General features: G+C 39.4%; 4 protein-coding genes across 4 annotated transcripts; 3 read left to right on the forward strand and 1 right to left on the reverse strand.

The window, feature by feature from the left end:
• Positions 1–2,221: 2,221 nt before the first annotated feature.
• LOC118421898 lies at positions 2,222–9,369 on the forward strand. Its single transcript, XM_035829403.1, has 9 exons — positions 2,222–2,306; positions 2,874–3,004; positions 3,374–3,505; positions 3,849–3,926; positions 4,498–4,591; positions 5,041–5,079; positions 5,231–5,270; positions 5,859–5,997; positions 6,367–9,369. Exons 1-9 carry the CDS (start codon positions 2,222–2,224, stop codon positions 6,949–6,951), a joined length of 1,323 nt encoding a protein of 440 aa, XP_035685296.1. The 3' UTR covers positions 6,952–9,369.
• A 1,583-nt stretch (positions 9,370–10,952) lies between these two features.
• LOC118421227 (phytanoyl-CoA dioxygenase domain-containing protein 1-like) lies at positions 10,953–14,963 on the forward strand. Its single transcript, XM_035828397.1, has 5 exons — positions 10,953–11,055; positions 11,476–11,601; positions 12,519–12,635; positions 13,068–13,191; positions 14,030–14,963. Exons 1-5 carry the CDS (start codon positions 10,968–10,970, stop codon positions 14,079–14,081), a joined length of 507 nt encoding a protein of 168 aa, XP_035684290.1. The 5' UTR covers positions 10,953–10,967; the 3' UTR covers positions 14,082–14,963.
• LOC118421225 (ribosome-recycling factor, mitochondrial-like) lies at positions 14,504–18,642 on the reverse strand. Its single transcript, XM_035828394.1, has 7 exons — positions 18,541–18,642; positions 17,933–18,104; positions 17,131–17,295; positions 16,823–16,941; positions 16,207–16,298; positions 15,726–15,885; positions 14,504–15,182 (listed from the first exon to the last, which is right to left on the reverse strand). Exons 2-7 carry the CDS (start codon positions 18,093–18,095, stop codon positions 15,105–15,107), a joined length of 777 nt encoding a protein of 258 aa, XP_035684287.1. The 5' UTR covers positions 18,096–18,104; positions 18,541–18,642; the 3' UTR covers positions 14,504–15,104.
• A 3-nt stretch (positions 18,643–18,645) lies between these two features.
• LOC118421226 (probable RNA-binding protein 18) lies at positions 18,646–24,219 on the forward strand. The gene is made up of 6 exons (XM_035828396.1): positions 18,646–18,810; positions 19,323–19,447; positions 19,935–20,061; positions 22,091–22,174; positions 22,544–22,617; positions 23,150–24,219. Exons 1-6 carry the CDS (start codon positions 18,793–18,795, stop codon positions 23,322–23,324), a joined length of 603 nt encoding a protein of 200 aa, XP_035684289.1. The 5' UTR covers positions 18,646–18,792; the 3' UTR covers positions 23,325–24,219.
• Positions 24,220–25,028: the final 809 nt, after the last annotated feature.

The following is a 25,028-nucleotide window of genomic DNA, read 5'->3' on the forward strand; positions in this document are numbered from 1 at the left end:
CTTAACTCATAATAGTAATAATATGCAGTTATGTGTTGTGTAAGCAACTGCATAATAGACACCACAGCGTCGCAAAGTGCCGTGCAAAATGTCATGATATGTATTTTTTTTTTACAAAACATGGTGACACGACAATGACATGAAGGGACTCCGGGGATAGTTAGCCACATGTAATATCTCATCTGTTATTACCTGCACGCTACTATTCTCCAAGCAGAGGTTGAGTGCGGGGATTGTAGTGGCCGGGATTTTTGCTGACATGCTCCCTATCCGCGGCTCTATTATATCATCCCCACAACCCAACCTCTGCTTGGATAATACACGCTACCGCAATGAAATGTTTTGGGCTAGTCTGTGTTGGCGCGCGCGTGTGTTTGGTACAAGGGTTTACTGGCCGTAGTTTTTATAGTGCAAGACTTGAGTACATATACAGTGTCAATATCATAGTAATACAAAACTATAGGGCAGGGAAAAGGGATGTGAAAATAACAACAGCTCTCACTTACATTAAATGATTAATTCTTGAACAATATCTAATATAGTGAAAGGAAAGTTGCTATTGTCATAGCGTGCAAATAACTACAAATGAGATGATACCTTTTTGTCTTAGTGTTTTTGTCATGCCTCAGTGTTAATATCTGTCGCAAAAGTATACAAAACATGACATGGAATTTTGTATAGCAGATAGCGACACTCTTGGTGGTGATGGTATTCTATTATATAACACATAACGGCATTCATGGTGTTGATATTCTGTATACTGTATTCTATATATTGAATAAAGCGCATCGTATGAGGTATTTACAAAGACTTAAGGGAAAATAGACCGACAAGGATATAAGATCAAATCTCGGCGTCATTTGTTTTTAGAGATACAAACCGCGGTGTTTAAACACGATTTTCTTCTTTGATGTGCACTTAAGCGTTAGTTGTGGTAACATTGTGATTAATTTCAACAGAATCCGAATCTTCTTGTGACAAAATTTTTTACGTCGATCAAGACGAAGCGGTATCCATTGGCCACGGCAGCCGAAAGATATTGTTTTGCCCCATATGTGTGGATACTAACTTGCCACCAGTAACAATTTGACCACCAAAATATATATTCCAATGAAGGCTAGTGATATTGGTCAATTTCTAATTGTTTTTTGGACCATGTTGATACAAATTTTGATATGGGATATTGCGTGCTGTGTTATGTTTACTGACAACACCACATAGACTTTTGTTAGAGCCGCCGTTTTGCTGTTGAAATGAGCTGCGCAGGTCTCTAGAAGTGATGCAACGTAGTTATAATAATTTATGATTGCGTCAGTGTTGACGCCGACCAATGGTAGCAGTTCTTGATTTTGCCACGTAGCGGTCTGTGTTCTACTCTCCGGCGTATTTCGTCGTTTTCTCTGATCCAAACCGGACTGTTCTTGAAAGAGCGGGCTGTGAGCTGTGATCTGGGTCCGGTTTAGAAGCAACTCGTCTCTACCGTGTTCAACCTTCCAGCTTTTCCCGAGTGCATCAGGCGGTAAGTACCTTTCTACTAGTAACCAAGTAACTTTTCTACTAGTCGCTGTATCTTTTCTTGTTTCTGTATATTTTTTCTGTTATTTACCTACATTTGTGCATTTTCCTGACGGGGTATCTTGTGTGCCCTCCTGGGCAATTCGTCCGCGGAGGTAAAAACTTGACCAACGCGAATAGAGTTGCCAAATATATATATATGTAGTACCAGTACCTTTCGAATTCTGTGGGTACAGTTTGCAGGAGCATTGATCGAGTAACTGTTAGACTTGTGCAGAAGCTTGGTGAGACTTTTTAAAACCAATTAAGCACAATCTGTGTAAGACAGGACTGTATGGTTTGATCAATTCACTTAAGCACCTTTAATCAGTGTGTTTTACCCATCCAAATACCGATTGGCTTTTTCCCCAACTGCTGGCCTTTCTGAATATAGCCGTGGATCCCCAACAAGGTTTATGAAACCCACCCCGTAGAATTTCCCCGGGCGTTTGCTAGACGACCTGCGCCGGCGGGAAACGTTCTCACTACCGAGGAGATCCCGGGGCGCTCCCGATCATGGGATACTAGTTACAGGCTAGCCAAACTGACTTAGTCCACTTATCGTCAGAGTTTTTTTCGATCAGTTTAGGAATCTCAAGCAATATCATGTACTCTCTGTGTGTTACCATCTGTCCTTTAATTTTCCACAGACTTCGAAATCAGAGGCATGTTGTGGAAAGTGCTGCTGTCCGCTTGGCTGGTGTCGGTCGCCGTGTGGGGGGCAAATGCTCAAAGCCTTCCCAACGAAGTGGGTAAGTAGGGGGGATTCATTTCAACTAGGAAGTCGGGAACACAAATGTCAATGTATATTTCAACTCCGTGATCATCTATTTCCTATTTTATTCTTTTTTACATGCTTTTCATGTTTGAATTTGATATCAAGATAGCTTGGATTGCTGTGTTGACTACTTGGCCAATCAAAGCATAGGGCAATTTGCATTTGAAGCCATTTTAACTAATATTTTAATCATTTCAAGAGGATAGTATTTTTTACCAATTCGTGATCTGGCAATAATTGCAGTCAATAATCAAGATAACATGGTGCATGTATACATGGTACACGGATATTGCTAATATGGCAAAGATATAAAGACAATTTTTGTGATACATAGTGACATAAAGAAAGTATCTCTTGTCTTCCAATCCTTTTTGATTAATGCAAAAATCATGTAAAAATGTAGGCAAGGACAATGGTGCAATGGAGATCACCCTTTCACCCCTTTGTCTCTTTTTTTCTCATTCCGTTAATCCATTTTCTTTTCAGTGGCTATAGATTGCATTTTTCATGTTTCACCCATTTGTTTCATATTAATTTTCAGTTCCACCAAACTGTGACTGCGACATGGATCTGATGTTCTTGGTTGACGGGTCCTCCAGCATCGGCAGTGAGGGATTCGCACTAGCCAAAGAGTACATCGCGCACTTCATCGAGTGTTACAACTGCACTAATGTGAGTGCCGTTCTTGCATCACCACAGATTTTATTTCTAGAGCTAACATGACAACTGTATATATTTGATAGTGCATATTTGTTCTCGGCATTTGCCATGATCTCTTGTATCTTTCTATCAATTAATGTTTAGGAGGGCCCCTTCAGATTTAAAGAAATATCAAATACATTTGGCAACTATATCAACTATAATGCTTTACTGTTTCAAACAGGAGCTTAAGGAATATATACCCTTGCCCTGAGATTCGCTGAGTTCGCTATGCTATTTTCAAAACAATGTTCGGGACATTAATTGCTGCCAAGTCGATTCTAACTCATTTATTTCGCTACCGTTTTAAACTATATATAGGTCGGTTTGATCCATTGTAAGTGTGAGTCCAACAGAAGCATCCCCCTGTGCTACTATAACAACGTCCCCGCTCTGGTGAATGCTGTGGAAGAAGTCGAATCCTGCCCCTCAACCACGCGTGTCGGCTACTGCATCTACTACTCACAGTGCACGGTAATAACACCACATGCTTTGAAGATATTTCTTTCTCAGTATCATATTATCACACGGTCTAATGTCAATTTTACACACATTAGAGTGATATCATTTTCTACATCGCCATCTGTCAAATTTGAGGGGTCGTTTGACGTTGGTCACTCAGCTGCTTCTCCATTACCTGGCGCAAGCGGAGTTTAATAAACCACAGACTATTTCACCATTGAAACACTGGCAGATATTGCCGCCAAAATGATCAAATAAATTGGAATGAAATTAAATTCCCTTCAACTAGTGTGTCGTTATGATGTAGGTGACGATATTGAGAATTGCAGCCACATTTTCTCTTGCTATTTTCCAGACGCAGTGGCATGCTGGCTTTCCCAGTGTGGTGGTGGTCCTGGCGGATGGAAGGATCTACGGTACTTACAATGGACGTGTAAGCAGGCATATTGCCATTCTTACTTCGTGATTTTTTTGTATTCTATGTATGTTCTATTTTGACAAACGTCAGTTCTACAATTATTTTTAGATTAGATTTAGTAAGTTCACAGTGTTGACAACAGAAAGTGTAGCCTGAAAACTGCTGCAATTTATCAAATTATCAGGATTTTTTTAGAAAAACAGAAAAAAAGCATTACGGTCGGAGCCTAACTAGGTTCGGCTCCGACCGTTTTTGACATTTCTATGCGTTTCTTCGGTTTATCTATTTTGTATGGTTTCCATCATGTCAGCTACATGACCAACGCGCATTGAGAAAACGATACAAAATAGAAAGCCTACCAAAACGCCTAACCTCGGCTTGAAAAGTAGCTCAGCATATGACTCCACAATGTCCACCATAGACATGTAGACTCTTTTCTTCAGCAGTTCGAAGATTTCTCAATTTCTCTCCTGCTTAGAATACGGATGACGTAGCAGGCTATGCCGAAAACGCCAGGAACGCTGGGATAACGGTGTACGCAGGCGCAATAGGGCGCAGCAGCCTGGTCAACATGAACTGACTGGAGACCATCAGCGGTATACGTAGCAGCTCGCGGGTCGTGGACACGACTCAGGAGGACCCGAGCTGGCTGGCCTCCTGCCTGACCATCGACAACTGTGGTATGATACCCACGGCGTTCTTTATTCTATTCTTGGTCAGAACAAAAACTAGCTAAAGACTGCAACACCACAGTAAGATGTTGAATGTTAAAAATGGGCTACTTGCATAAATCAGAGGAAACCATTACAATGTTTGTTTGGAACTGACATTCATTCATTTTCCCTTTTTGAAAGCTTTTGGTCCTGTACTATCCTTTCACTTTTATTACCATTATTTTAACCGTTGTCTTTGCCCTGCCTTCTTTTGCCTTTTTTGTATTGCTAATGACGGTATTGCATGTGCCTTTTCCTTGTTTTTTTGTCCCTCATTTGCCTTCCTTGTCCCTCTATTCCTTTACTATTTTGTTAGAAATGGTTTCTTCGGTAATTTGACCGTACTTGTGTTTGTTTCTTTGTTTCTCTACTGTGATCTTCTATTTTGGAAACCAAAATGTGATGTTCTGCTTCAGGTACCTGCCCTGCACTGGTGAAGTCCATCGCGGACAAACGTAAGTGTTCAAATCATGCCCTCCATTTGAGTTTGGGTTTTCAAGAACAATCATTATGTTTCCCGTTGTGGAAAATTCATAGAATTCTTGAAACGTTGAGAAGTGGTTAGATTTTGATTTTGATGTTTCAAGACGATATTTGTCTGTACAGGTCCTTATCCCTGGGAAGATGATGCTGGACCAAACGAAGGGTGAGGATGTAATTTATTCTTTTGGTTTATTTCCTTTACTAACCTGCCTTTCCTGTTTTCCTGTTTTCAGTATCAATTTTATTGATATACTATGAATAATATCATTGCACGGGATCCAGAAGATAAGCAATTTGAAATGAGAATTTGGACTAAACAAACTGTTCTTAGCCGTTAATATTCTGACCACAGGTTTTGCACCTGATACTACATCAAGCGCAAAACATCCCATTGAATGAATGCAAGACAGCACAATTTAAGACATACATTTTGTATACTCTTCTACAGGGTCCCGAAAGAACCTGATAAGTCGTGCGCATTGACTTTGTGGTTTGGTCATTTCTAAGATTCAACTGGAAAGAGTTGTTCATATACCATGCTGAAAACATTGTAGACCGATATATGTCCAGTCCAAGTACTGTAAGAGATACTAGTATATGATAACACTATGATAGGTCATTTGGAAGAGAAGTTTTAATGGGTTGTACTTTGCTTTCCTTTCTTTCACAATGTTAAGACGATGTATCCAGAAAACACAGCAAAACCTATAAGAAATCACTATATGCCCTTCCTTTCTTCCTGTCTTTACAGAGAGTGCATTTTTGAGCCGAGGCAATTGCAGCAAGTATGCAAAGTCTTGACAACACCCGACTGTCGTTCCGGCCTAGAAATGCGCTACAAAGGCTTCTGGGACAGCATTTATGACATATGGTCGAACATTAAAGAGGAAGTGAGTCACAACAATGTTGTTACTTCGATTTCCCGTCCCACATTTACTTTGAACATATCCAGCTCCCATTATAGTTTCTTTGTTTCTTTGGTACGTGGACGTGATATTTGGTATGTGGGTAGCTATAGGTCTTGATGACTACTCAAAATATTTAGATTTCTCTGGTTCTGGTTTCTTTTGTTTCTGGACATGCTATGTACTTTATTATGGCTTTTGAGTGATATCGAGCTATTCGGAGGGAGATTAAGTCTTAATTGTGGGTTTCGGGTCCCTGGCGACTCCTCTTGAAATTGCAGGGCCATAGTTTAAAAAAGAATAGCTCAAGAAGATGTAGAACTCCAGTTCAATTATGTTTTATGTCTGCTGCAGGTCGGAAACTTCATAGACGATGTCCAAGGTTCGGTCGAGGAGATCATCACCAACGCGCAAGACGCTATCAACCAGGCGGAACAAACGGTACATGACGAAATCCTGTCCGTCATCGATGAAATCCGCAGTACCATCGAAAGGGTCCGAGATGCCGCCCTGGACATCATACGCGATCTCTTCCCCTTTGTCAATAGTGTCATACAAGACATCCAAGATGTTATCTGTAATGTCATTGATGAAGCATACGGGTACATAGTTGACGCTATCAAGGAATTTTTTGAGAGGCTCGTTAAAGCGAGATTTGATGCATTTTGTCACTACCTTGAAAATCTGATCGACGGTCTCAAATACCTGATCGATGGTTTTTCCTACATCATGCCTCAGGGGCTGGAGAATTTCTTACAAGATATCCTGGGGAAAGCCCAGCTTTTGCTTTGGCTGAAGCGTATCGCCCGCATTTTTGGAGATGCATTTGCTTGTCGCGTCTGTCGTTTTGTCTGGTGGTTGATTCGACCGAATATTTTCCCGTTCATTTTCCCCATACCTTTCAAAGTCCTGCTTGGACTAGTCCCATTAATAGGCTAGCGCATCATGAAGACAAGGCTGTCGCCATCAGCCACGGCGTTTATACATGTGTGTATGAATACATAACTGTGGAACAATTAGAAAGGAATCCGGAATGATTTGAAAAACACCTACTACCTATGTACCCGGGGAGGGGGTGTGGGAGCCCGGTTAAAGTAACTAGGAAAGCACACAGGCTTGGTCACATGAATTTGCACAGCCAATGGTGGTAATACTGAAAATTGGATGTACTTTTCTTATGTTCAAGATGTAATAAGACTATTGATGACAACCAAATTGATTCCTTATAGTAAGTATTTGAATCAATTTGGCAGTGAAAGTATGTGCATACGTAGTAGTTACATTTTTCTTTTCCTACTTTGCTTATTTGCAGTATTCATACACACAATTATAAAACCCGACGTTGCTGACTTTCTCAGGACACGACAATTGCATGGGACATTGAATGAATGGAACTAAAGGCCTCGGATAAACTGATTTCAATCTCACAATATCTTGAAAATTTCGAGCAGTATTTGCCCTTTCAAAGCAGTGTTCAAAACAATCAAAGTATGGCAATTCTTTGAATATATTTGAACAAATGCACAAGCTAAAGAGAAGAAAGAGTATTTCAAGACAAGTTATTCAAGCGATTAAAAGAAGACAAAATTAGACAAATGAGCAAATGATGAAAGTCAGGATTGTAAGCTGTCTTGAAAACCATAGTGTCTATCAGACTAACTACGCTGACTAGTCGACTGTGAGTTTGTTGGATTTGACCGGCCCCAGTTAGGGGTGTGGGGGGGTGATGTTAACCATCCCGCGGGCTCACTCTTCCAGTAAACTATTCCCCTTTTTTTTGCCAAATTCTACAATCCATGCCTCCACAGGGAGGCATGGTGGAGGCTAGCAATAATATAATTATGATATAATGTATGAATTAGAACATATGATGCTAAAAATGGATGTTAAAGATTATAACAACGCAAAAAAAAACTTGAATAAGACAATAGAATCCCTAAACTGTAGTACTATTAGTTGTATTAGACGATAAAAGGACAATGTCAGGAATAAGGTATTTGTCTCAACGCTTGAGAAACAATCAGAATTAGAATTAGATTGAGATTGTGGAGATATCATCAATATGCCAGTATACTAGTACGTTGGACCAATAGAATAAAGATGCTCAGGAGTAAGATTAAGACTTAAGGTTGATTCTTATGTAATGCCCTTGAAGCTTAAAATGCAACAAGGTGGAAGTGCTGAGATCCAGATAATAACAGCATGATTATTAAAGCACGTAGATAGTGTTACAAGTTGTCATGAGTCAAGGTTAAAATATATATGTAAGGACTATTTATTACTTCAATGCTTAGGGAACGAGAAGCTTTAATGCATATGTGTGCGATAACATCAGAATAGATTAACGGTAAAGAAGAAGGCAAAGTAAGCTTTACATTGAAAATCATGATATAATCTATTACATATTATTCTTTCGTTAATTTTGGACCAAAGAAATAAGTGTTGTTTTTCAATCGTCTGCATTATCTTGAATGCAAAATCAACTGAAGTTTTGCTTTAAATTGGCAAGAAGAAACCGTTTGAATAATCTTACAAGTAAATAGGCGTACTTTAAATGTGAAACCTCATTTTTTATGCATCCGTTTGGACTTTAAGTATTAAAGGAAAGGTAAATAAGATTCAAAAATTATAACGTGAGGCAAAGATATTCTTAAAGCGCTTTCTTCATATACTAACTCGAAAGGTCTGACAACAAAGTCTGCAGGGAACCCGAAGTTTTATCATAACATCACTGCTATGCAATGCAGTGTACAGTCTGTGTGGACTTAACACGATGTCAATTTGGCAATACAAAAACATTTTTTTAGTTAACAGGAAAAGGGTCTGAAAAATATAACGCTTATTTCTGGCGTGACAAGGGGACTTAGGTAGACAAGATAATATAGCATATGATGATAGGTGAATATTATTCGGAAAACAATTTCAGTCTTTAATTCTTCTCTGTCTAGCCGAGGCGATTTTATTAAGCAAGTGCAAGAATCAAATCATAGCTAAAATTTTCACAAGTAAAAAAAAAAATGTTTTCAAATCTTGAAAGTAAGAATACATTATATGTAAAGCTTTTAAGCTTTCCTATTTGAATGAGTTCTATACAAATAACATCCCTGACAGTGTGAATATCAAAACATTGGTAAATACATCATAAACTCCCGATGTTTGGCACAGAAGGATTTAAGGCTGTAGCGTGGTGTGAACACCACGTATTTAGATATTTCATTTTTGAAGAAAGAACGCAGGGATCATGCACAAAATTTTAACTTTTTGGCCAAATTCTGGGACAGTATTAACTTAAAATGTAATGTAAATTTTGTCTTAAAATCATGAATAAGAGAACTTGAAGGAAATCTCCATGCTTGTACAAAGACATATATATATATATATATATATATATATATATATATATATATATATATATATATATACGAAGCTGTATTCAAACGGGACCATGTTATCAGCCGGAGAGACTCGCTTACTATCCTTAAAACATCATGAATGTGTGAGTTTTAACATGTTTGGTCATATTTGATCCTCTGGAATGCTATATCTGTAACGTTACTCATTTAAAATGAAGAAACTTTGACATGTAAAATCAGGACAATATTTGTAAACGTAAGCAAAAGCGACAAACTGTGAGGTTGACCATTGTGTATTAAAAGAAAAAGGCCAATGTGTTCTTTCTACAAAGTATTGAAAACATATGACATGATGAAATTTAGTGGTGAAATAAAGGTGCTGGAAGAAGTGTATATTCGGAGCCTCTGTGTGTTTCTTTTAGAAGAAGGAAAGTTGTATTTATGACTACATCTTATTTTGTTTACTTATGATTAGAATAGATTTGTGATTGCAATAACATTTTTCTGACAAACATACATAGACAATGCGACGGCAAATACTAGTACACGTTACAGCCAAACACATAACCGACTCAGCCTAGACTTATGACCGACTTGTAGGGGACCGGCTTGAGGTAATACATGTACATTAGTTGACGTTTTTCGAGGAATGTTTTTACGGAATGTTTCTTCTTCTGCGTGCAGTTTGGCGTTTGTACTTGGGTTTGATTCTGGACATAGAAGACATTGTACTACTACAAATTCTCTAGCTTGAAAAATCACAAAGGACAAAGAAATCGAATCATTTATTTATTTTTTTAATCGAATCATTAAGGGAAAGCTCGCACACACACACACGCAGAGACACAGACAAACCCAAAACAATATCTCCATTTTTCATAAACATATCACTCCACGATGAATTGATTACAAACAGAAAGTTCTAGTGTGCAATGTATGAAGAAATCGCTAGATGGCACCTCAGCACCAAGGACAGGTCAAAGGTGATCCAAGATGGCGACCCCAGAGCAAGCAAAACAGGTGAGCTCTTGAAAATATAGGTTTTTTTGATCCCCAATGGCACAACTAAGAATATTTTCTTATTTCTGAAACGTTTTCCATGTGTTGATTTATACTGATAAACAAAAGAGACTCCCAAATGAAAGTCTTTGTGATAAAAACGTCAGTTTTGCCAAGCGGAAGGTACTATCCAGTACTAAGCATCATAGTATTTCGTAATCACTGCTAAATAGACCAGGGAGTCTGCTATAAAACCTACTTGCTTTGACATGCACGGATCAGCATATAACTGCACATTATCAGGGTTCAACATTGACTATGAAAGTACAGCTGTCATGGAATTCCTGGGTTCTTTCTCGATATGACATCGGCAGAAAAATTTTGTTTACCAACTTGATGACCTCGGGTCAACGTACTGGAGAGTGCCTACGTGACAGAAAACACGTCCCGAACATCTTGTCTAGTCTCCTTTTTCAAGTACATATACTCCTTCATAGTATCTTACATGCTTCTTTGTACAAAATGTACACTGTCAAGGAAACTTATTAGACTTTTGGGCTGGGACTTTACCATGCAAAATAAATATGCAGATATTGCACTTGCATGTGTGTGCAACGTATATTATATATTTATACCCCTCTCATTTTAACATGTTTGTGCATTTTGCAGCCCCCAAAGATTGGCGCCGTAGGTATGTCTTTATGTGTCATCTTATACTATTCTTTTCATCATGCAATTTCACCTCATTGGTGAAATAGTCATTTTACCAGTATTACATGATTAACTGATTAATGGCGGATTTATGAATGTTAGACATCCAGGTAAAACAAGGCAACTGTAACCTCAGTCAGTGATAAAAGACAGTTGGTGCTAACATGTTAAACATCTGACTCTTTAGAGACTTTATCCAGTTGTATGATTTCTTTTGTACGATGTTGTTGTTTGGACATTTAGTTATTCAGTTAGTTATTCAGTTGGTTGATAGTATTAAGTACACCTAAGTTGGGTCTAGGATGGCTTTGAGTATAATATAACAAGCTGTAAGTGAATTTTAATGTGAAACATGCATGTGTGTAAATAATGTATTTTGCACACACCCTCCCTCTCCCAGTTTCCCCCCACCAGGACTCCACCTTCCTGTACACAGACCCCATGAGGCTGGTGGGATTCTGGATCGCTCTGGAGGACTGCACCACCACTAACGGGTGTTTATGGTTCATCCCCAAGTCTCACACAGGTAAGGGACTGTACACTATTCACAGGGGGAGGTCTGAGGTACATGATCACATAAGAACTTTATTGCACGACAATTGTACATGGTATAAAGTATGCATGTATGCAACAACTATTACATAAAGTACATGTATGTGTGTGTTATCACTAGGTAAAAGGATTACAGAAAACAGCACAGATACTTTGTAAACCTGTCAGAAATGTTCCTATCGCATCAATCAAAGTTTCTCCTAGCCAAGGTACCATCTTCTGTAGTGTTACTGCTGGCTAAATAACCTGTGGTTCAATTTTTTCACTCTCTCACAACGGGAATGATTGAGTCAGCGGTTACCACAGAGGATTGTGTGCAGGCTAACTTTCTCTCAGAATGTTTGAGATTTTGCACTGCTCAAAACAAGGAGTTATTGTCACTGTTGTCAACCATATAGATAAATAACTACTATTAGGCCACACCAATTAAATTTCTTGGTTCACAGATTCGCTCGCTCCTATTTTTTGGAAAAAAAAATTAAAATAAAAATTACCACTCAGCAAATTTTCACCATTAATGAAACCATTCAGCAACTTTCTGGTGTAGCAAATCGGCCTTTATATTATAAGCTCCTTAAAGAATGGGTACAGGTGCTGTTACTGTACAATAATAGTGTTTTTGTACTTTTTTCAAGTTGAAAACTTTTTTTCTTTGTTTTGGATTAGCCGTTACCTTTACCCCAACCATTTTACAATTTTTATTTTTATTTCGCCCTCTCGCTCCATATTTTTATGAAAAAATCCGTGAACCAAGAAATTAAATTGGTGTGGCCTTAGGTATATCTTTGAAGGAAAATTTTGAAGATTCCAATAAAAATACAGAGGGAAGGTTCTTTTACCAGAATATGTAGTGTGCCCATTGATTCTATAGATTTGAACACTGTCCCCCAGATGGCATTACCAGAAGAATGGTGAGGAACCCAGAAGGATCGGACCCGCCCACTATCTTCAGAGGGGAGGACAGGGCGTACAGGGATGAAGAATTCATACCTGGGGAGGTAAAAAAAGGTGAAGTGCAAAAAAGTTATCATATAAAGGACAAGATTATTGTTTGGTTTCTTACTTCAGTATATAGAAGATTTAAAAAAAAACAGATTTGGCCCATAGACTAACAAACTGCATGGTAGAAGGTGCAAGTTGTGACCGCCTTCAACACAGGGATGATGTTTATTGTATATATACCAGGAATTGAACCCTGGACCTAAGAGTCGGTAACAGCAAGGCACAAAGATGAAAGTGGTATGTGCTTCTAAACATGCTTTAGTCTTCTTTGACAAAAAAAGGCAGAGCATCCCCACCCAAAGTCTACAACTCCTACAAGAAGTGCGTATTCTGGGGATTCTGCCAATTGACTGGGTGTAGGTCAGGATTCAAACCCTGGAACTTCTGAATCCAGACGCAGGACCACTAATCCAACCTTGCCTTCCTCTGTCCATCCAGGTGCCCTAGTGCTGATTCATGGTGAGGTGGTTCACAAGAGCGAGGCAAACAGGTCCGACAAGTCTCGCCACATCTACACCTTCCACATGTTCGAACAGGAGAGCAAGTGGAGCAAGGAGAACTGGTGAGGATTGAAGCAACGCTAGTTCACCTTTATCCGCGGGGTAACCTACATGTATATACGTTGCTTTTAAAAACTTATCCAGAAACTTCAGACAGGAAGACTTGGACAACGATGACGGCCCGCCTCAGCGAAGTCTGATATGCGGCGAGGATGAGTGAGTGAGGAGAGAGTTTAACAATATCAAGACGACAGACGGTGGTTATAAACTGCAATATTTTGAAAATGTTGCAATTTGAAATCACTGTCCATGGACTTGATATCCCTAAATACCCTGTTTTCAAAAGCAACGGATAAAGATTACCCTGCAAATAAAGGTAATATAGCATTAGTAGTATAGTATTGTAATTTTCAGTACTGCATTTGATTATACTGCTGCAGGGGTCCCTGACACGGGTGGACAGTAGTCGGCTAGTGTTCCCAACGCGCTTCCAAGTGGCAATTCACACTGGAAAGGCCACATACGTTGATGTTTTCGATCACAGTTTCATTTCAAAGACTGCATTATACATGTGGATTGATACTGGATAAGTATACAATCAAGTCATTTTGACAAGCTTCAACTTGTGTTGTAGCGTATTACTAGAGTATCAGTATGATTGTTCTTGAATGGCAAAAGAGGACTTTGGATGATTTTAGAAAAGAGTTCGTCATCTAAAATGAGCAAAATAAATAGTTCATGAAACTTACAGTAGAATATTGTTCATAACTGTCCATTGTCACTTGTATATCTACTATGTTTATATTGTACTTGCAATTAGCCCTCGGGCAAGAACTTGCAAAGAAACTTGTTATCAATTATATTAGATGGTAATCTAATGTCTGTTTCCCTGTCCCACAGGCAGCAGCCTACAGAGGAGCACCCCTTCCCCAGCCTCTACACCTTCCAGTAGACTTCCCATGTCTCCTGCCTGTCTGATTCTAATGCCAAATATGTGACCATTTTCCCTTGTAATGTATCATACAATTCATCCTATAGGCTACAATGTTTTACAAATGAATCATTCTCATTCAAATGTCATCACAGTATTATTAGAGTCCTAATTCATTTGGATCCAAAGATGACTATAAGTATTTGTTAAGCAAATGAGTTAGCTTTAGAATTAGTGATTTAAAAAGAATGCTACTGCCAATAGGGCATACAGTACAGTGACAGATGGTTGATACATTTAAACACAACCTGTGTGGGTTCTGCTTGGTTATGGCCATTGAGCATGAAATCTACTTTCAGACCATTATATATGTCTTCAACCCACTTTACCAACATAATGTGGATTGTAAAGTTATCACAAATGAAGATATAGAATTCATAACAAAATGATAATTTATTTTCTCAACTCAAAAATATTTTAAGATGATACTGCCAGGATATAGAATAAAGATGGAAAATATTTTTACTGAATGTACTTTTCTGTCTAAAAACAGGGTGACAAATTTTATGACCACATCCTGGTATTCAAACTACTCCAACTACGGGTGTATTGGTACTTCTATGTAATATCACAGTAATAATGTAATGACTTATGTTTTGACAACATACATGTAGCTGTTTTTAAAAATTCTCTTCCATGTTGTAATGGTATCTCAAACATCAATGTTTTGTATAAATTTTAAAGTACAACTGTTGGGTATTTGAAATGTGCTATGCAGTAGATCGTATGATGACAATGTCCATATGCATATGTCTTTTCATTGTGGTAAAACTGACTTCATTCAAATACTGTGATTCAGTACAGTATATATCTATTATATACAATGATATCCTTTACAGTTAATTCTCCCTGTTGAGTTTTATTTCATACTATCTATTCCTATTGGTAAGGAAGTTAAGTTAATACTGAATTTGATTTCAACTGTAGTTTTGCTTGTTGAAATTTGATTCATTACAACATTTGAGCCAAGTGGTAAGACAAGTCCTATTTCAATAACTCTTTACTCTTTTCTTCTAATATCTTCTCTGCATTACCATTGAAATCATCTGTAAGCTGTTGTATCTGGAAGAACAAATGAATACCTGATTAAGATGAGACAACACTCATGTGTTATTGCCTAATGACATGGGGGCTTGTTATTATTATGCCTGCAGTTTACAAACTGATCAACAGGGGGCACAAGCTCAACAGCTTATTAGGATATAACCTAAAATTCTGTTATGAAAAAAAGCATACCCAGACCAAGATTCAAAGCATCAAAGCTGAAAATCTATTCTGTGAGTTATACCTTTCTGATGATTTTAAAACCAACAAACCAAGGCATAAGTACAGTAAAACACCCTGCTGTGCACACTACGGCCACCATGAAACAGCTTTCAGCAAGAAATTTACAAGTAACTTTGATATTATTTTGATTAACTTAAAGAAAACATCATCGGCATTTGCTGGTGACCGAGCATAAAGTTCATGTCAGGTCAGCCTCAGTTACTGTCTGTGGGTGACGATGTCTCATGTGGCTACTCAAGCCCAGGGTAGTACAGAAAAGTCTGGAACACTAAGTCTTAAAGAAAACATGCATTTCCTTAAAGACCAGGAAAACCTCACCTGTTTCTCTACCAGTCTGACTGTGTCTTCTGAGACGGTTGCTTTTGCCTTCTTAGCCTCCTTCATGGCCTGGTTCCTGATGTCTCGGATCTGGTCCTTTGTCTTGTTGCACCCTGCCTTGGCTTTCTTGGCTAGATTCTCACGATGTTCCTTTGTAACTCTTGGGAAAACAAATTTGGTATTATTGCCTAAAATTCACTAGAAATTTCAGGATCTTTTCCAAAAGTGAAGTGTCCAAAATACAGTGTAGTTTTGGGCCAGGGGTCCAGCCAGCATTCTCTTCATGGTGAGGTACAACTTACAGAGTCCAAAATATAACTGTTACCATTAGGGGAGTGTAACGGAAAAGCTGCAATATGATAACAAACTTCAAATCTAGAATGCTAACAAAACAATATCACAACATGTGGCCACTGACAGAGTTTTAGATACTTAACTACACATTGTAAAATAGCCTGGACAGAGAATATGCATGACTTACTTGGGTATGGGAACCTTGATGGTGTTGCCTTCCTGGATGGGATTCAAGTTCATCCCTGATTGGCTGATAGCCTGAAGGACTGAGGGGATTTCCTGGATTAGGAGGAAAATGATACAGGACCTGTGATTGGCTGGCAGTGGTAGAAAGTTTCCGGAATGATGAGTAAATCAAGATGTCATCGGATGGCGGGTATCAAAGCAAGAACTGTGACTGGCTGATAGCCTTTAAGTTCTCCAACAGAGAAAAAGTGTATAGGATATAAGACTGCCAGACTTTCAACCAGTGTTCTAGCCAGCTGGAAAAAATTTTCTATCCCCTGGAATTTAAATGAAAATCATGTCGAAGGCAGTCCTAGGGGGTCCGAGGTAATAATCCCCAGGAAAATTAGACCCTCTGAAATGCTATTTCCTTTATTTTGAGGGGCAAATGTTGCTGGTACACTCAGCTTGGTTTAAACAATATCTTTATGACAAGTTTTTTCCATCACATAGGACGGAATGGGCAAATTTTTGTCTGTCCGCAGCAGGAAAAGGATGAATGCTGGATGCTGGCTAGAAGGATGGATGCTGGCTAGAACCCTGCTTCCAACCCATGTGGTTCATGTTACGTCACTGACCTGAGGTGCCCCCACCATGTTGACATGGTACATCTGTGGAGACTTCATGACGATCTGTCCAAGGTGGTTCAGCGGAAATCTTCCGTTTACTGTTTGAACTGAGATGCTGTCTAAGGAACCTGCAAAATACAACAAACATGGGAAGGACAGGTTATGTAGGTGATGGATGATGAATGAAACTTACTATAACTGAATCTGAGCTGTATCCCAACTGATTTTAAACTGTCAGTAATATAAAGAAAAAGTGCCTAACAAAGTATCTTGCAGAACGCGAAAGATGACCTTAGTCCATGCACTTGATTACTTACCTACAGAAGTTCTCAGTGAGAGGTTTTTGACGTATTCTTCCTTCAGCGCATCCAAGGCTTTCTGCATTTTCCCTCGGACTGCTTCAATGTCTGTGACCTCTGACCCTACAGATGTGTTGATCTCCACCCGACCTCCGCCCTTTCCCCCCTTCTGGGGCTTCTTACCTACAGGTAAAAGAAAAGATTAAAGAAATAGTCTCAGACTGTAATAATAGGAGAGAACATTATTTATACTTTACTGATAGGTACCAAGCACCTTGTTACCTGATGGCATATAGACCTGGCCTCTTACAAATACGTGGAAATAAGCAGGATGTCTTTTACGAAACTTCAGTGTAATATAACCAGCTGCTGCCGAGCCGTATGCCTGGGAAGTTGGTGCGTTATGCCAACTACATCCATACAGTTACAAAAGGTAACTAAAAAATGTCGGTGGTATTGGCAATTTTACAATGGTGATTTTACGGTGGTGCACAACACTACCTGTATACATGCCTGTCCTTGGTGCTGAACTCACCATCCATAAAACCCTACAGGGTACTGATGCACAACACAGTCTGTGCACACACACCTGTCCATGGTGCTGAACACAACATCTACACAAGCATACTCATCATCATCATCGGTCGGCTGCGACGCAGGCGACTGTAAGTTTCTTCCAATACAGTATACAAGCATACTAGTACACAACAATGGTGCACAACACATCTTCCCACCTCCATTTGGCATTGTTTGCTAGCGCTATCATTTGCTTTTCCACAATAATACCATTGGAATAAACAAAAGGTAAGCTTCCTTTCACCTTTCTTTGCATAGTACCTAACAGCAGTAACTTTCACCAGGTCATGTGATCTACAGGAGAGAAGCTGATTGGCTGATCTGCCATGACAGACAGGTTGTCTGATGATGGAGGTGGCACAGCTGACCAATGGCTGCAGCCGGAGGATGCTCCTCATCAGCGACATTCTCCTGATCTGGATGTGGAGAAAAAATAAAGTTTTAGCTTCATGTAATGTCACTCACAGTCACACTTTTAAGCTCATGTCACAACTTATGATCAAATATACTAACTGCATTTGGCATTTGATGGCGAAATGTTTCCAATGAATTTACTTACTTCTCTAACGTTACTGCAATTGTTTCAACTGTTAAATTAAAAAAAAATTATTTCCGTTTCTACACAACTGAGTTCCAGTCTAAAATAAATGATATTGTGAGGGACAGGGCGGAACATTCGTACCTTACAAATTGTATCATAGAATATGTGCACTGCATAATTTGATGCCCCCCTCCCCCCACATTACCGGAGTTACGCCGCCTTGTTTCCCACATAAATATCTGTTTTCGGCTACCACAGATATTCATATATCATCGATAGCAATAAAATAATTGATGTACGTTCATACTAACCTATACCTGCCGAACCTCGCTGCAAAAACCACAAACAAACGTGCAGAGACGAAATCACACATGTACCACAAGGGGTCACCTAGTCTATCAACTTTCACCTCTGATTTCCGTTTCCGGGTCAGATGAATGTTTTCACTTTACCAGGTTTGATACAACAGACGGGAAATATTAGCGGTTTGTGGGGACAGAACGGTGTTGTAAGACCCGGTGGGTTTGCAGAGTTGCATAAGAAAAGGTCCTCTGTACAGGAAAATGGCGTTTGAGTTTCAGGTAAGTCGAGATTTCTTTATGTCACATGTTGTTTTGTGAAAGTGGGGGAGGGGGGCGTTGTGTGTACATCCCGAATTCTTCGAATTTCCGGTAGTCATAAATCCTACGATTTTGCCGGGCAAACTACCCATCTAGAAGTATGGAGAGATAGAAAAATCGGCCTTTGACTTGAACATATGTAATTATTCCTTTATTGTAGAAGTTAGTTTGATACAAACTGGAATTTACCTTCAGTTTTTTTATAGGGGTGATAAAAAATACCCCTTTTTTTAAAAATACTAGTAATAGTTGAATTATGCAAATCTTCGTAAGCCTGCTGGGTTCCTTGATTAAGGGCATCCAGGAAAAGGATCAGAAATGATTAATGGTATAGATAGTATATGAAGCTAGGAAAACTTGATTGAATTTTTGGTATAGTATATGAAGCTAAGAAAACTTAAAATTTTGAATTAAATTTTTCTGATGTACTATAGTCTAAATATGTCAGTCTCTATGTCATCCCTACATTCCAGGCTGCGAAGCTTGCGGAGAAGACAACAGAACCCCTCCCCCTGGAGAACGCCTCGCTGCTGTCGGACGCACCGGAACAGGACGGGAACAGGCTCTGGATAGGCAACCTGGACACACGGCTCACCGAGTGAGTGATAGACAGAAGGAGAGAGAGAGTGAGTGAATGAGTGAGTGAGTGAGTGAGTGAGTGAGTGAGTGAGTGAGTGAGTGAGTGATAGAAGGAGAGAGTGAGTGTGAGTGAGTGAGTGAGTGAGTGAGTGAGTGAGTGAGTGAGTGATAGAAGGAGAGAGTGAGTGTGAGTGAGTGAGTGAGAATGAGTGAGTGAGTGAGTGAGTGAGTGAGTGAGTGAGTGAGTGAGTGAGTGAGTGAGTGAGTGAGTGAGTGAGTGAGTGAGTGAGTGAGTGAGTGAGTGAGTGAGTGGTAGAAGGAAGGATGGAAAAAGAAAAATCATGATGGGGACTGAGAAAGGGAAGTCAAGAGAGGAAACGATATGATGAAAAATAGAGCAACAAAGAGAGAGAACACTATTGAGAGAGAAGTATGTCTTTGGATAGTTTTTTCTGGATTCTGTTTGACTCATTTATATGAAAGATTTGCTTGTCCCATTTCCCCAGGTTCCATCTCCTGAACCTAGTGAAGAAGTACGGCACTGTGAGACAGCTGGACTTCCTGTTCCACAAGTCTGGGCCGCAGGAGGGGCAGCCTAGAGGGTACTGCTTCGTTAGCTACGAGACTAGGGAGGTTCGTTATGTTTACTTAATTCACTAACTAACGATAGCACAAACCAGACGGTACATCACTCAGTATTAAAAACTAACCAAAACTCAACCCAGGGGGTACTGCTTTGTTAGCTATGAGACTAGAGAGGTTTGTTATGTTTACCTCATTAACTAACTACCTAATTATAGTACAGCCCAGGGGTTACTGTTTAGTCAGCTATATATGAGACTTGGGAGGTTTGTTATGTCTTCATTAACTAACTACTGTTTTGTCACTAACAAAGGCTAACAACTACGACTTGATAGGTGTGATGTACACACCTACATGTACTCACTCATTCCCTGACTGACTTTCTCTTTTGCACTCACATCACTCCCTCTTACTCAGTCATAGGCAAGTTGTACTGATGAGTGGATAATTTGATGCAATTTCTACATACATATTTCTATATATCTAAAATGACCACAACAAATGGAAGAATGCATCACAATTCTCATGAGCCTCCCTCACAAAATGACCAAAAGTGTTGTAAAGCATCCTATGTAAAATCTAAATTTCAATTATTTTTCTTATCTAATTTATTGATGTGGCTGAAGCATACAACTTTGAACAGCCAAGTTTTTGCATTTTGAGCTACAATATATTCTTCTTGGCACCAGTTCCTTGTCCCAAGTCAATAATCAGGTTTGTTTAGCCCAAGCTTAAATCAGAACCATGTACAGAAGCTGATTGCCAATAATGTTCGTCCTCCCCCGAGTGTAAACACAACCACTGTTAATGTCAGAGGTTAATAGAGGTCAGCTGCAGAGGTCAGGTTCATGGTTGTCCTGCTAGTGTTCCATGATGAGGTGTTGTTTTACCCCTGAGGGTTGACATTGGAGGTCTGACAGCTAATAATGGCACAGTAATTGTTTGCAGACTTTTATAAAGGAAAAACCTCTTTCTACCGGGATATGAGCTTTTGCTTAGGTTGGATTATAAATGAAACATGTAGTGATTTCAATATGTCTTAATGTTGTTTATATTTGATGAAGGTACAGTATTTGTTAACAGACTTTTACAAAGGAAACCCCTCTCTAATACAACTGGCCTTAGCCCTTAGTTCAGATGAAAATCTGGAAAACTTGACAGGTAATTCTATTGGGATACAAGCCTTTGCTAAGATTGGATTCTAAAATGAAACACATGTAGTGATTTCAATACTTCTTAATGTCATTTACATTTCGGGCCAGTGAAAAGTTGCTTCGGGCTAGTAGATTTTTTTATGTACATCTACTTGACACAACCCTGGCTACAGTCCTACAGCTTTAAACTCTCCAACAATCCTACGGCACTGACATCTAAGACTCACTCATCATCATCATATGGTTCAGTGCCAGTACTGCAGCCAGGAGACGGCCTTCTCATTAGCTTCTAGCAGGTCCTGGTTGGAGATGTTGGGGCCTAATATGCAGTCCTTAAGTTTGTAATGTGTCTCATGGTTTGGGTAGGGTGACCACAACGACACTCAGCTGAGTTCACCCGTTCCCATTTCAGTAGCTTGTCACTGACTAAGAGTTATTAATCATGTTTATTAGGGGTTTGACCGCATTGACCCTAACCGCCTTTTAAAATTCAATGTTGATGGACGTACCAGAGGACACTCCTTCAAGATTGTGAAACCCCTAGCCAAAAAGTCAGCTCGGTCCAATTTCTTCAGCGTTAGGGTCATCAATGCATGGAACGATCTTCCAGCGGATGTAGTGGCTGCTGACTCTGTAAACATGTTCAAATCAAAGCTGGACAGTTACTGGGGGGGCATTGAGTACACGCCTAGCCAAACATGAACTCTATATTGTTATTACAGTCTCTTTTCACAAACTCTAGATTCTAGCTTTTAATTGTTAATTGTTGAATAAAATGGACACTAGTTTTTAATTGTTAATTGTTAAATAAAATGGAAACTAGTTTTTAATTGTAATGGTTAGAAGCGGATTTCACAGGCAAACTGCCTCCTATCCGATGATGTGATATGATATGATATGATATGATTATTTCATTGCTTTCCCAGGAGGCAGAGAAGTGTATCCAGGCCATGAATGGTAAAATGGCACTGTCCAAAAAACTGGTGGTCAGGTGGGCACATTCACCCAGGGTGAGTTGGAAGTTTTTCTATCTTTTACATTTTTAAAATTCTGAATCAATGTTAAAGAGTACATATCTCAGGCAGCCCTCAATCTTTTATGCAGTAGTGTTAGGGTACCTGGCAAAATTACTTATAGTACAGTATAGAAGCTGTTTAATTGTACACCCCATGTGCCAGTGTAGTTTGTACCATTACTTAATTGCACAAACTACACTGGCCCATGGGGGGTACACTTAAACAGCTTCTACCCAGATGGCGCAACAAAGCAAAGTTACCCAGCCGGACCGCACCGGTTTGAGATTTGGGGATTCCATGCAATTAGCAGAAGTCTATGGTAATCCGTTGTGGCTACTGTCTAACCCATTCTTGTGTTTTCAGCCCCTTTCCTGGCAGAACTCCAGTAAGAACACATTACAGAGTGCCAGAGAAGACAGTAAGGAGTCCAACATTAGGTGAGATGTTCTGAAGGTAGCTTTGGTATTGTTTGTCTTTTCACACTGCGAAGTCAAGTCATTCTACTGAAAGTGCAGAGACGTTATACATTTGTGAGATGTTGTAGGAATGATATACAGTAGTAGTAGTAGTAGTAGTAGTAGTAGTAGTACATTTGTATTATACAGTACATGTATTTGACTATACTGCTGCTGGGATCCCTGACACGGGTAGGTAGCAGTCGGCAAGTCTTTATACCACGTTTTAGATATAGAAGAAAATATCAGACTACATACTTATCCCCTCTTTGCCAGATATACTCTTTATAGAGTAAGCCCAGTTCTACAAACTCATCCATTCATGCCATTGTTTATCCTTTTATTCACCCAGGCCATTCAGCCATTCACTCATTCTTCCATCTATACATTTCTTCACTCTCACATTTCTTCACTCCATGACATTTGTTGCCTTCATCAATTAAGAATGTTATATTTTGGGTAGTGTTTGTGGGTATGTGTGTTTATTTATTTATGTGTTTTTCTCTGTCCCCAGTAAACAGGTGAAGATCCAGGCCATCGAGGCAAAGCTGAGAATGATGGAGAAACAGAAGGATGACCCCTCCTCCTCCTCCTCCTCCAGACCTGGACCATCCCAGCCCCGCCCTCAGGACAGGACACGACAGAGACACCAGCCGTACGGCAGGGCACAGAGGGGGCGCAGGAGATGACATCACCAGTTGTGTGATGATGTCATCAAAACTGTACAATACTCTGTGATGATGTCATCAAGAACTGATGAAGGCACTGGAGGTGACATCACCAGTTGTGTGGTCTGTGGTGATGTCATCAAAACTGTACAAAACTCAGTGTAGGCATCAACAAGAACTGCTAAGGGCACTGGAGATGGCATCACCAGTTGTGTGGTTTTCAGTGGTGATGTCATCAAAATTGTACAAAACTTGGTGTAGACATCAACAAGAACTGCTAAGGGTACTAGCTGGAGATTACATCATCAGTTGTGTGGTCTTCTGTGGTGTCATAAAAACTGTACAAAACTCAATGGTGACATCATCAAGAGCTGCTGTGGGCAGGGAGGGAAGCCCTGGAGATGACATCGGGAGTTGTGTGGTCTTGTGCGGTGATGTCATCAAAATTGCACAGAATTCCAAGATGACATCATCAAAAGTGGTTAAAAATAATACCGGGCATCTTCAGACGCTTGGAACCTTTTGTAAACATTTAAAGAATTCTTACATCAATTCATCAATAGATATGACAATATTATGCACAGTTTCATCAGACATTGCTGGACAGACAAAAGCTTCAATTTAATATCAGTATTCATGGAATACACTATATATATATCATACTATTTAGTAGTAGACTTCAGTGAAATTTGTATTTGTTATCTGCTATTTACAATTCTTTTGAAAACGCCTTGGTCACTTATTTATAACTCATCTGTAGAAATACCAGGGGAGAATCTAAATATCAGCCATATAGTAATAATCTGCACAAGTTTATTCACAGTTTTATGTCATTGCTGCAATGTTTACAGGTGAAACATTACATGTATATCCTGTTGTTCCTTATGTAAATAAACATTTCTCTGATTTATTAGCTCCATATTTTTGTCCATGTTGTCCCATTGGTTCATTGTTGGAACAAATATCTGCCATGTTGATTTTGTTAGGTTAAAAATCAGCACAATATGATATATGATATGACCGTATTTCTTACCTATATTCCAAGCCAGGTCACTGGCGGTCAGAGTAACGTCAGGTTACTCGCGGTCATTTGAAACTGTGGATCTGTCACCCCCTGGTCTGGTTACAGCCAACTGATAAAGCTTCCGATGGCGACATTCCACAAATTAGCGCACACAAGAGGATATAGAGTTACAAAGAATTGTGTGAGCAAAGATGTGTTGTTATGAAACACACATTACTACGCTAGCGTGATTCCGTCCAACATGTAGTTATCATTCATCGCACAAAGAAGTTAACTTAAGAAACTGATTGCACTTTAGAACTTTCATATGTTTTGCCTCCTCTAGTAGTAGAACTATACATGAATTTGAAAAGTGATTTTCCGTATTTCAAAGGCATTGAGCTGAAATACCCAATTAGCCTCCTACTAGCAAGACGTTAAAGTATTGAACGTACACGTATACACTTCGGAAGTGGAACTTCCAGCATTCACGGCCGTACATCCTGACAATATCAGTCGGGAATTTTCTGCTTAAACCAGTCTTAGACTTGATCTGTTTCTTCAATGTAAGGTTGGGTCGGCCTAGTCTCTACAAGACTCCGGATCGCTGAAAATCGTAGAAATGGAACAAATAGAGGAGTAAGTCGGTCAGAGAAATATAGCCGCTTGGGAACAGCACGCGACTTCTCTATTTGTCCCATTTCTACGATTTTCCAGCGTTC

This window comes from Branchiostoma floridae, chromosome 8 (assembly GCF_000003815.2).
Source record: "Branchiostoma floridae strain S238N-H82 chromosome 8, Bfl_VNyyK, whole genome shotgun sequence".
NCBI lineage: Eukaryota > Metazoa > Chordata > Leptocardii > Amphioxiformes > Branchiostomatidae > Branchiostoma > Branchiostoma floridae.